Genomic DNA, 12,933 nt, shown 5'->3' with positions numbered 1-12,933 from the left:
GCGGCGTTGACTTGAATATAGTGAATCTACTAGCCGTCTTGTGGGCTTGACGTCATGCTTTGCACGTGATACGGCACGCGACGCAGCGTGCCGTGACGTACGTCATTATTAAGGAAAACAAATCAAGAGTTTATATTTATGCTAGACCAGAAAAGTCAACTGTTTAATAATGAACTTATGATATCGAAATTTAATCATGAGCGCTTAGAATTTAAGTAGCTAACACCAACAATTGTTTCTTTTTGAGTTAAATCCTTTCAATTTTGGTTAGAAATTTTTTTAGCTAACACCAACAATTATGGTGCGACAATGCGTTGTTTTATTGAATTTTGAAAACATGAGATTTGTAATAAAAACAATGCCTACAGATGATATGTAGCAATAAAAAATTGAAATATGTATCCTTTAGATGCAGATTTTAATTGGTTGTGTAATCGTTTGGTTACATTCCGCTTCTTGTTGGTATGGATGAATGGATCGGATCTTATGCATCTTAACTTAGCAATATAGTCACTAAGTTTAGACGATCGTTCGTTATTGAAAAGATTAATGCTTTAAGTTCAACCAACAGCAATCTATCGATTATGTTCAAGTCTAAAGCTAATAAAAAGTTATATGTGAAATGTTGATTATTTTATCCACTGTTTGCTTTACTACTTTTTCTTGTTCTTAGACCATTCCCAATGGTACGCCCTAGAGGTGTGTCCTCACCTTGTCCTCGAGGGCACCATTGGCATTCCCCATTTCCTCATGTGTCCTCAACTTGCCCTCAATGTTTCGCCCTACAATTTTTCATGCAGAAGCACAAATGAGGACGGAGAGAGAATCTTGTACATTCTTTTTACTTGTACTCTAGGAGTAGAAACTTGTACATTCTTTTATTTAATTAATTTTGTGGGGCATGTGATGAGGAGGGAGTATGTTATGGTTGGTAGTGGTGTGTTATGTGAGTGTTATGGGAGGAAGTGGTGAGAAAGGAGGAGAGAGAAAGCTAATGTGGCGCTGAGGAAGTGCCCATGACGGCGTCATGGTTGGAAATGGTCTTAAGGCTTCATCATTATGGTCAACACAGGACATCTCTTAACAGTTTCCCACTCCTCCGTTTTGCTTCCACAATACCGTTCACGAGTCTACATTCAAGGTCATAATCACCTCGCTTCCTATAAATTATGTCCCACAAATTCAAGTAATACTACTAACAGCCTCTCATTAACCACTACTTCGAATCCATCCTTATTCCGTTCAGTTAACATCAAACAACATTCTAAAAATCGTTTTTTCAGTATGATAAGAGGAAGTATAGCCCTTAAAAAAGTCCCAACTGCTTTTTCTGCTGATATATTATAGAAGGAACTGAAGTACAAGTAGACAATACTGGCGGTGGTGGCATTGGTGGCGGTGAAGGAAACAATCGGGGTGGCGGAGGTGGCGGAGACATGACGGAGCGTCGAACGACGGTGAGAAGGAACCCAAGAAAACCAGCATGTCTATCTCTCAGTAGCTAACGCTCGGTTATGCAGCATTAGTTGGATTGGGTGGATTGATGGGTTACTTAAAGAGTAGTAGTCAGACATCGTTAATTTTCAGGGGTGTATCGGCGTCATTACTATACTATGTGTACACACAGCTTTCCTGTGAACCATGTGTTTGCGTCGTGTATTGGGTTTGGTCTGTCTGTTGCTCTTTTGGGTGTAATGGGTACGCGGTTCAAGAATTCAGGTAAAGTTTTCCCTGCTGGTGTTGTGCATGTTCTGTCGCTTGTAATGACTGGAGGGTACGTACACGGTATCATGCGCAATTTTCAATTTATGGATGGTAGTGGATCGGATATGGATCGGATATGGATCGGGTGATGCCGAATCCATATCCATATCCATTTAGTTTTTGTTCATCCATATCCATATCCATATTCATTTCATTGTTGTTCATCCATCCATATCCATATCCACTGGATAAAGCGGGTTAATGGATATCCATTGGCTATTAAAACGATGTTATAATATTTGTTATAATATTTCCTAATATGCGATGAAAACAAAAACGTAGTATAGCGAAAATATATATAACATAACATATTGAAAATATATCCACCAGAATGTAAAATTTTCATCGACGATTGAACACATTGTTGAATTTACTATTAAAATAGATTATGAAAAATTAAATACGTAATTTGTTTGTTTATTCGGTTAGATATACACATTTTATAGTAATAAATATACTATCATAGTTATTCATTATAAAGTTGAAAGTAAAATGTAAGTCTAACGGAAAATGCATTTTTAATAGCAAATATGTAAGCATATATTTATATTTATGCATTTATATATGTATTTCTGGTGTTAATGAGATATATTCATGGATGAAACTTTTCATCCATGTCCATATCCATATCCATTTACGTTCATCCATATATGTATCCATATCCATTAAGGTTCATCTATATCCATTACAAAGCGGGTGGATCGGATAGATATTCGTTAGATCGGGTGGCCATTGCCATCCCTAGTTTCTATTGATGGTGCTCTTAACTGTAAGTTCATGGACTCAGATACTAGTATGTTTTGTACTTTTTGAATGTGTTCTGAATAACTAGTGATGTACTGTGGAAGATTTTAGCCTTTTATATTAACTTTTCCTGTTAGGTGGAATCTGAAGCAGTTTCTTGTTTTATACGAAGTAAATACAGATCTAAAATCTTGCTCAACTAGTGCTACTCAACTGAAATTGAGCTGAACCAAAAGACCCATGTTTCATGGTGTAAAATGACAAAAATACCTTTTTAGAATAAAAGGTTGTGATGAACACAAATACCTTTTTAGAATAAAAGGTTGTGATGAACAGTAGTTGGCTTTTGCTCAAATGATATTAAGAATAATAATATATACAGTAATATATACTTAAGGTCAGTGTTGTAAACGACTGCCGCCTGTCCGTTGCGGCATTATTGCGACTAGTCCGTCCCGACTCGAAGAAAAACGTCCAATAAATCGGTCAACGTTCAAAAGTCAGGTCAAAGTCAGGAAAAGTCATGTCAACGTCGGTTAAAAGTCGGCTTTTTGTCTGGCCTTGTCCTAATCCTAACAAAAATCCCAACCCATTTAAAATTCGATGAGAAAGGCACCTACATAGTATCCATTAAAGATAAATTGATAAATATATTATAATCCTAGAAAACATAACAAAAACCGTATATATTATGTAAATTATAACCATGTCGTCTTATTTGTAAATAATTTATTTTTAAAAAGTCCATATGTATATTTAAAGTATTTATGTCTAACATGTGTATATTCAATGTATTTATATTTAAAAAGTCACATCACCGATTCGTCCCTTTAGGGTCTCTGCCGATGCGTCACTAATTCACGTCTTTTACAACATTGCTTATGGTACTAGAGTGGGTTTATCTGGGTTATGTTTATGGTTGTGAAAATCGGGATTAATCCCAAATTAATCTTTTTTAAGCGGATTAATCTTTTTTAAGTGGACTGATTAGATTTCCAAAACAACATTTGTTGGATTTAAGTTATATTTGAAAAGCGTCAGTTTTAACTTTATGTTTGTGAAAGTTTGACTCGATTTATTTATGAAATAAATAAATGTTAGTAGTAATAAATGACGTATAATTAGAAATTTAATAGTATTCGCTAGTTATTTTTTTGCAACTAGATAATATATTTGAGACATAAATAATAAATAATAAGGTGAGTAATATTTTTAGGATGGCGAAAATATTTGTTGATCAAATGGATTTGTGCAAAAGTTCTCAAAAGGAAGTCTGCTAGAACCCAAATTAAAATATGCTCTATCCATTCCAGGTTAATTTCCAGTATATATTTTTTCGGCGAAAATATTTAATGATGTTTACAATATTGTTTCCAATTAAAAAGCTAACTTGCACACATGAGAGGATGTTCTAATTAATTTACTGAGGGTAAAAATGTAAAGTTAGAAAAGAGTACATAAAAAGACAGCGTGATAATGATATTTCTTAAACTATGTATTTTTTTATGGACAATTAATCTGGGACGAATAAGCTTTATCAAAAGTAAGATGACCAAAATTTCCTTATAAAGGAATATTAATTCAACAAACTTTAAGTATTAGCAAATTATATTACAAAACTAGTAGGAGGTCAAGAGCCCACTTTGTTGGGCCTAATTACTGGATGGAAAAAAAATGACAAAATTGCTAAACACTGTTCCCACCGACATTTGCTCTGCTGATATACTTATTAGAAATTTATGTATAACATATTTTGATTTCTAATTGTTTACTTGTTTTTCTTAGGATTCAAGAACTTTGAAAGGGAATTATTTTCAGTAACTAGAAGTATAGCATCGACTTCATACAATTAAGTACATGAAGTTCTACATTAGTTATACTGATGAGTAACTATCTTGAGTCAACTCTGCTGATTGTTGTGAAGATTGACACCCATTGATCGCTTTTTTCGCATATATATATTCTCCATAGAAGTAAGAAGTGAATCCCCATAGAGACAGAACGAGCGCAACACCTTTTTCGACTTGAAACTTCTCTTTATAGAAAACGACAGCTAATACCTCTGTTACCGGAAGGAGAACCGCGATTATAATCCCTGACAACAACGACGATGCACAAAAAATTACTCCTATTGCTCCCAAGAAGAAGCATTGCCAAATTAAAGCACTACTACACAAGATTGCGTAATATTTCGTCTGGCCTAGCTCAAATTCTTTTGCCTCCCTTGGAATCACCTAGAAATTAAAGAAGTCAATTTAGATTAGTAAAATCATAATATTCAAAAAAATTACAGGTTCACTCAATCGGAATTTATAAAAAAAGGTACTCTTATTTAAATCTTATTTAGTTCAATATAACTTTATTTACAATTATATACAAAACTTTTTCTACCTATATATGTTGTCTTTTGTCCCATATTATGTATTAATTAGTCATCTTTAGAAAATTTGACACTCATGGTGGGGATATAGTTCACGGGTTTACTTGTTTTGACTGGAATATTGATTGCAAATTATATTATATATATAGACTGGAATATTGATTGCAAATTATAGTGTGTATATATATATATATATATATATATATATATATATATATATATATATATATATATATATATATATATATATATATATATATATATATATATATGATCAATGGGGAAGTTACCAATCGGGAGGAAGCGTGGGGAAGCAAAAAAATTTTTTCTCGTTTTTTTTGGAATATTTTTTTCCGGCATCAAGATCACAGGAAAATATGAACATTTAGAAGAGACACTTCGTGATGAATGTTATTATTTAGGCGGGAAAACGATCGACAAAAATAACATTCAAGATAATATTGTTCGTAAAGAATATAAACGTTTTTTTTTCATGTTTTGTGAAGTAAAATTTAGCCCGATTTAGAGTTTAGAGTTTAGGGTTTAGGGTTTAGGGTTTGGTGTTTTGGGTTTATTCCATAAACCCAAAACACCAAACCCTAAACCCTAAACTCTAAACCGTTCGTGTTAAAAACTCAATCTAAATCCTAAATCTAAACCCTAAATTTCTAAACCCTAATATCTAAACCCTATAAACCCTAATATCTAAACCCTAATATCTAAACCCCAATAGCTAAAACCTCAACATACGGTCGAAAAACACGATAATTGTTATATATTACTTCTTCGAGCATTTTTCCGCCAAAATAAAAACATTTATCACAAAGTGTCTCTACTAAATGTTCATATTTTCATCCCATCTATAATGTTCGTAAACAAAGTTTTTTTAAAAATCGAAAAAAAATAGTTTTTTCTTCCTCCCGCTTCCCCCCGATTGGTTACTTCCCTCTTGATCCTACCACTATATATATATATATATATATATATATATATATATATATATATATATATATATATATATATATATATATATATATATAAATATAATTAGAAAACTATTGAACAATAATCAACGAACAAAATTGTGGGGTCGGATGTTGAAAATGTGAATATTTAGGTTGACTGGTTCAACCAACCATCCAAGATATAGACCACATAATGTTATATTGTCAAGTGAAGTGGATGAGGAATACTTTTTGAATATCGTTGCTGACATAGCTATGAAGGAGAAACAGGAGAGTTGTATGGAAAATGTGTTAAAAAAGTATGCCGCTACGTGACACTTAAATTTTATTAAAAATATTTATTTGTAAATTAATTAAGACGTTACATAATCTTAATAAAAAAAGCGTTGCATAATTTAAAATTCATAAATAATAAAAAGTACAATAATTTAAAAAAATTAAAAATGACAATAACATAAATATGCTAAAAATTAAAAATTATATTAATTGAAAAACATTAAACATAGATAACGGCTAGTTTTAGCACGAATGTTTGTTGGATGCCTCCAAATATGCCCTGCTAGATCTTCACGTAGTTGATCGTATACGTCTCTATCGTGGATTTCCTTTTATCTTGATCGACGACCGGCTCCTTCTCCTAATATTCCGATGAGGTATGTTTTCTAGCTCATCGAGGCATTATTCTTTTTCCCATCTACTTAATGGAAACCCGTTATCTTCTTGTATCATGTTGCGCAAAAACAAATACAAGAATACCTTTATATATTCTTCACATATTGGTGACGCTCATAACTCGTTCCGGAGTTTTTAAAATATCAAACCTACCTTGTAGAACACCAAATGTACGCTCCCCGTCCTTTCGAGCACTTACTTGAAATTTGGTAAATTTGATTCATGGTTACTCATTAGGAGTCGAATATCCCTATATTAGTGTTGTCCAATTATGATATATACCATCTGCCAAATTGTAAGCAAGATGGCCTATTGTATTCGGACGTTGTTGAAAAAAAGTAAAATGGTTTGGAGAATCAATAGAGTTAGTGTAATCAAGAATACCTTGTTAGATACGGAGAAATAACTGAATCCGCATACAAAACTCTCTCTTAAGTATGTGTGGTGGATATCTCGGTGTTGGTGAAAAATAATCGTTCTATAATGCATTATTCGCAAGTTCACGATCTCTATTAATGTCGTGGATTTCGTTACACGGAATCTTGATGTTTCAACCATCTTCGGTTCTTCATCATCGGACGGAGAAATATTAAACAAAATATCAATACTTTAAAAATTCAATTTTTTTTATAATTGTGAATTGTGAGAATGAAGTGTGAAAATTATAAAGATTTTAGTGCGTTCATATAGGTAAAAAAATAAAGGAAAAAAAAATTCAAACAACTCTTTAAACGGCTATAATAGCCCACCAATCAAAACGTGCCACGTCACCACCACCTTCCTCTCACCCTGCGTTTCAAGATGAAAAACACTGCCATCAAAATCGCCCACAGACGCCCCATTCGAAGAGATCGCAAAAAGTTCTTGAATGGGCTCTCCTTCTTCTCATTACAGACGTTTGTGGGGCCTTTGTCTTGCCATGTGTACGTAGAGGGAGATAAACGATGCATTATCCCTGATCTTAATGGTTAATGGTTACAGTGTTTTCATGTTCATAAATACTCTCTATAAACATTTGAGTAAAAATATTTGTCCTTAGGTAACTTGAACAGAAAATTTTTATCAGCTTATCTTTTTATAGATCAGCCAAGCTGGTCGCTTAAATGATTTAACGAGTCATGTCAATTTACTTAATAACTTGCGCATACCAAATAATTTTCAGAATCATAATTATAATCTCGGTAAACTACCTTAGTATCCCATAATTTTATTTGTTTTGATAATCATATAGTTACATTTTCAAGTCCTTTGTAACGTACATAAATCGCAAGTAATGAGATGTACCTCGAAGTCGTTATTGAAGGCCATTCCCACCATACAAAATATGGTAGCAAACAAACACATAATAACTTGTATCTCCACCACCAATGTATACGTTATCTCTTGATTCGCCTTCTTATACGTTAACTCAATCAACGGTAACACAAATCCGTACAACAAAGCAGCCGCAACCGTCATAACAAACCCTAGCATGTACTCCTTTTTACTCTCTCCATTCGGCCGATCACTACTCGTGTGCAACGCCAATACCCCCGCCCCAACAGTCAATAAAACCACCGCGTTTATTGAATAAGGTGTAAACTTTTGTTTCACAAGTAAGTACGCAAAGAACGCTACAAAAGCAAGATGTGGGGCCAGAATTAATGCTGACGTGGAAATGGGAAGACGAGCAACACCATAAGCGTAGAGATAATCGTCTAAACCGGTTATGAGGCCAATGAAAGTGACTGCGAAGAATAAACGTGGCCTCATGTAGATGAGTTTCGTAGGTTTAGTGTGATCAATGTTAGTTACGCGACGATGGAGGTAGAGAATTATGAGGACGAGGATGAATACGGGCCAACCTGCAGTTTCGAGGGACGAGGATAGCCATACGCGATTGCCACCGTGGATGAAGTAGAGCCGCGTGATTAATGGGCCGCCGCAGTTTCCGATGGATAATAGGATGCAACTTAGGATCAAGAGTGTGTTTTTTGTTTTGGGGCTAACTGTGTTCATCATAGTTAATTGTAGCAGTAGTGGTTTTGTTTTAGGTATGGTTTTCAGTTGTATCAAATATTGGAATCTATATTGACAGAATAAAATAAATATCATATAAACAAAGGGTTACTAACCTAGTAGAAGTATATATGTTGCCGTTCAAAAAAAGGTATACATGTTATCTGTTAACTAAAATCTTTTATGTAATTAAATCTCGAGTAGTTAAGATATATGTGGTGTATATAACTTGAGGTATGTTAATGGTTGCATTGTTGTTTATCTCTCTTGAAAAGTCATAATATATGGGTGACTGTGTGTCCATTTTTATTTTTTGCATTATTGGTGCGACATATATCGTTATCAAGAAGAAGAAATATGAAGTATAGGCAATTTATTTGCTATACTAATTGTCTAAGATCACTCTTACACCACTCGTAGCGGTGAGAGGCGTGGGTTGGTGGAGTGAGTTGCTTTTTGCACTTTTTTGATGAGTTCACTGTGTGAGTTTTTTGTATGGAGTAGTGGTAGTGTGGGTTGTTAGTGGAATGCTGATGTGGCATTTTATTTTGATTTTTCTGATTTTATTTATTTATTTTATATTTGTTATATGTAAATGTTAATAATAAATAATATTTTTAATGACGGAAGAACAATAATTTGAAATAAATAACTAAACCATTATATTACATAAATTCAAATAAAAAACGTACATATTAAAATCCTAAAGCAAAATAAAAAACGTATATATTAAAATCCTAAAGCAAAATAAAAAACATACATATTAAAGTTACTCATTATTATTAGCGGTACGGAAGTAAGTTGATAAGTTTCAAACGTGCTCGGTTAAATCTGCCTCCAACTGATTGTGAATTTGCCTATCTCATATTACCTTAACAATTGAATCTCGATCCCTCAAATTTCGGTATAATCGTCGTGGTGGGTTCCTTTGTATCATTTTTTCTTCTTTGCGTCCAATCGAAAAACCATTATCTTCTTGAATCATGTTATGCAATATAATACAACAATACATATGTCTTCTAATTTTGTCGAAATCCAAAGATCTAGCCGGAGTTTTAACATTGCAAATCTATCCTGTAATACACCAAATGCACGCTCAATATCTTCCCTTGCACTTTCTTGGAACCGTTTAAATTTTTTACGCATTTCGTCAGTTGGATTATGGGGAGCTTTTACCAACATAGCCCAATATGGGTAAATACCATCACCTAGGTAATAACCTCTCTCGTAATGATGCCCATTTACATCAAATGGCGAAGGTGGAGCATTACCATTTTTAATGGTGTTAAACAACGGTGATTCTGCAAAATAATCGTTGTATAACCTGACGGCCACACCTTCACGATCCCTTGGAATATAGCCCCGGGTTCGAGGGACTCGTGAACTACTAGCCTCTCCCACTTCTTCTTCTTCTTCCTTTAAACTTTTAACAAAATTAAGCATTTTTTCATCATCCTCATCGTCGACAAGAAACTTGAGCATTTTGTAAGTTTTATCCATTTCAAATATATAATTTTGTATGTTGTTTGATAGAAATATTGATATTGAAAAGGAAAGAAAAGAAAAGAAATAGAAGTGTGGAAAAAATATAGTAGATGTGTTTATATATATAGGGAAAATAAAATTTGAATTTTTTTTTAATGCCCAACGGATATATATATCCAACCCACTCAAATTTTGTCACCTAGCACTCAAGCCCCAACTCCTCTTCAGTGAGATTCCCACAGCCGCCCCCCTTTTACTCCCAACCGCCGCCCCGCTACGGTAACATGGGGCGTGGGATTTTTCCAAATCGGATCTCACGGGCTTGGGTTATTACCGCTACAAGTCGTCTTAACCATGACGGTCTGCATGAGATCACTGACTGTCACATCAATGCCACATCAGCACTTACTTCCCATCACTAACCAACCACTAACTGCTAACATCCATGACGTACCCATCATTTGGTCCTACCTCCTTTTTTATATTAAACTTATATATTATTAACTTATATATAACATTTAAAATCCTAAAAATTAAAATTTTATTAATAATAAAAAACCATTACAAATTTAAAAAAAAAAAAAAACATTACAAACTCCTTAAAAAAAAACTAAAAAAACATTACAAATTCCTAAAAAAACCCATTACAAATTCCTAAAAAAAAAAAAAAAAAAAAAAACCATTACAAATTCCTAAAATAAAAAAAAAATTACAAACCATAAACAGTAATTTTGATTCTAAAACTTGCTCGAATACTTCTTCGTTATGTCACTCCTAGCTCGCATCAACAAGTCGTATTGGTCGGGTGGAATGTCGAAAGACACCGGTGTAGCTAGAAGCTTTGAACTCTCCAACGTCACATGAGTGTCGACTTGCTCCTCCAACTTTCTCGTTTGTTTTTCAGCTTCTTCCCTGATCCCCCTCATGGTTTCACGTGTAGTATTTGCAGTTTCATAAACCGCAACTTTAGCATCCTCCGAAGAACAATGAGATGCCGCATCCGACGAACAAGAACTCTTTTGACTCTTTTTGTGATGATCCTCACTTTTCGACTTCGAATTTTACTAAAATATCCCTAGGGTTGTTATATATATTTATATACGATATTATGAACGTTGATCGAATAATAATTTTTAGTCAACAACATTTGCTTATATATATATATATATATATATATATATATATATATATATATATATATATATATATATATATATATATATATATATATATATATATATAATGATTAAAATTATAATTTTAGTTATTATTATTATTATTATTATTATTATTATTATAGTTATCATTATTAGTATAACTATAAAGATAATACAAGTTGTTATCATTACTAATATTATTATTATTAGTATAATATTATTATTATTATTACTAAAATTATTAAATTATCATTATTATATTAATACAATTTATTATTATTAATAATAATAATATTATTATTAACATTATTAGTTATTATTATCAAAAAAAAATTATTATTATTGAGATCATTTTATTATTTTGATTATTATAATTATTATTAGTATTATTATTAAAATACTTATTAATTATTAATACTATATTAAAAAAATATGAAAATGATAGATACCTAAATTAGGTTATCAGCTTAAAAAAAAAATCATGATCTGCTTTTTAATTTTTTATCCATCGTGATCTAGCATTTATTATTTTTTATTATTATCTCCTGATTATTTTTATTTTTTTATTCTGCTACTGGTTTTAATTTTGTCTTCTGTTGAATCTATAAACCATTATATATAACAATTGATTAGTCATAAGGAACGCACTCGACTATCTATCATCATTATCAATTACATCAGTTTTATTTGTTGAATTAAAAAAAAAAAAAAGCTCGACAACCTCTGTTCATGTTCATTTTTTCAAAAGCCCGATTTCGTACAAATTTCAAAATCCTTAATTGCAGTTTTGTTAGGAATCATTTACTCAAACTTCCTGTAAAATTCCAAGTTCCAATTCCTCATAACGAATCCGAATTTTTTAGTCAAAGTTAAAATTTAAAAAGTCAAATGTTTTATTCTTGGAAAAATTCAAGATCGTTTTTATGTTTCCGGTTCAATTGATGATAACAATAGTTTCTTTGAGTGATTTGCAAACTAATTCATGTTGGACTCATAAGCCAAAACAGCCTCAAAATCGAAATCAAATTTTTTTTTTCAAAAAGGCCGCGACACAGCAGGTCTGTTTCTTTTAAATTTTTCTTATTTTTTCATTTTCTATTATTGCAAACAATTAATTTGGTTTAGTTCTAATTATAGTGAAGAGTTTAAAACATTGATTTTATGATTATTTGGGTCGTTCAAAGTTGTTGATGAAGAAGAAAAGAAACATACAGAATTACGGGATATATATATATATATATATATATATATATATATATATATATATATATATATGTGTGTATTTTTGGATATTAAAACAGAAAATACGAAATGGAGTGAAATGTCCCGTTCATATCGATTATAAACGTTTCACATTAATTGATTTCGTTGCGAGGTTTTGGCCTCTATATGAGACCTTTTTTCAAAGACTGCATTCGATTTTTAAAACAACCATAACCTTTATTTTATCGATAAAGGTTTAAAAACATTTCAAAGATTATCAAATAATGATAATATAAAATATAGCATTTTCACACGACCATTACATAATGGTTTAAAATAATAAAACACAACATCTTAAGTCTTCGAATACAATTTTTAAACAATATTATACAAGCATGCAGACTCCAATCCTGTCTTTATTTAGCATGCAACAGCGGAAGCTCTTAAAAATCACCTGAGAATAAACATGCTTTAAACGGGACATCCTTCGGACATTAACAAGATGCATATAGAATATCCCCATCATTCCGGGACATCCTTCGGACATGATAATTTCGAAGTACTA

General features: G+C 32.1%; 1 protein-coding gene and 1 pseudogene across 1 annotated transcript; one reads left to right on the top strand and one right to left on the bottom strand.

The window, feature by feature from the left end:
- Window positions 1-1,051: 1,051 nt before the first annotated feature.
- LOC139902193 (uncharacterized) lies at window positions 1,052-1,853 on the top strand (annotated as a pseudogene).
- Window positions 1,854-4,199: 2,346 nt separating this feature from the next.
- Window positions 4,200-8,695, bottom strand: LOC139902939 (purine permease 1-like). Its single transcript, XM_071885654.1, has 2 exons — window positions 7,810-8,695; window positions 4,200-4,742 (listed from the first exon to the last, which is right to left on the bottom strand). Exons 1-2 carry the CDS (start codon window positions 8,617-8,619, stop codon window positions 4,383-4,385), a joined length of 1,170 nt encoding a protein of 389 aa, XP_071741755.1. The 5' UTR covers window positions 8,620-8,695; the 3' UTR covers window positions 4,200-4,382.
- Between the last annotated feature and the right edge of the window lie 4,238 nt (window positions 8,696-12,933).

The sequence above is a fragment of the Rutidosis leptorrhynchoides genome, chromosome 3, assembly GCF_046630445.1.
Source record: "Rutidosis leptorrhynchoides isolate AG116_Rl617_1_P2 chromosome 3, CSIRO_AGI_Rlap_v1, whole genome shotgun sequence".
Classification (NCBI taxonomy): domain Eukaryota; kingdom Viridiplantae; phylum Streptophyta; class Magnoliopsida; order Asterales; family Asteraceae; genus Rutidosis; species Rutidosis leptorrhynchoides.
Note: the sequence above shows the minus strand (reverse complement) of the source record. Positions and strands in the feature narration are given on the sequence as shown.

Excerpts from the sequence above, each read along its gene's own strand:
- LOC139902939 (XM_071885654.1), bottom strand. The coding sequence starts at position 8,619 with ATGATATTTATTTTATTCTGTCAATATAGATTCCAATATTTGATACAA. Across the intron at positions 4,743-7,809 it reads CCTTCAATAACGACTTCGAG|GTGATTCCAAGGGAGGCAAA; the intron begins GTACATCTCATT and ends TTTAATTTCTAG.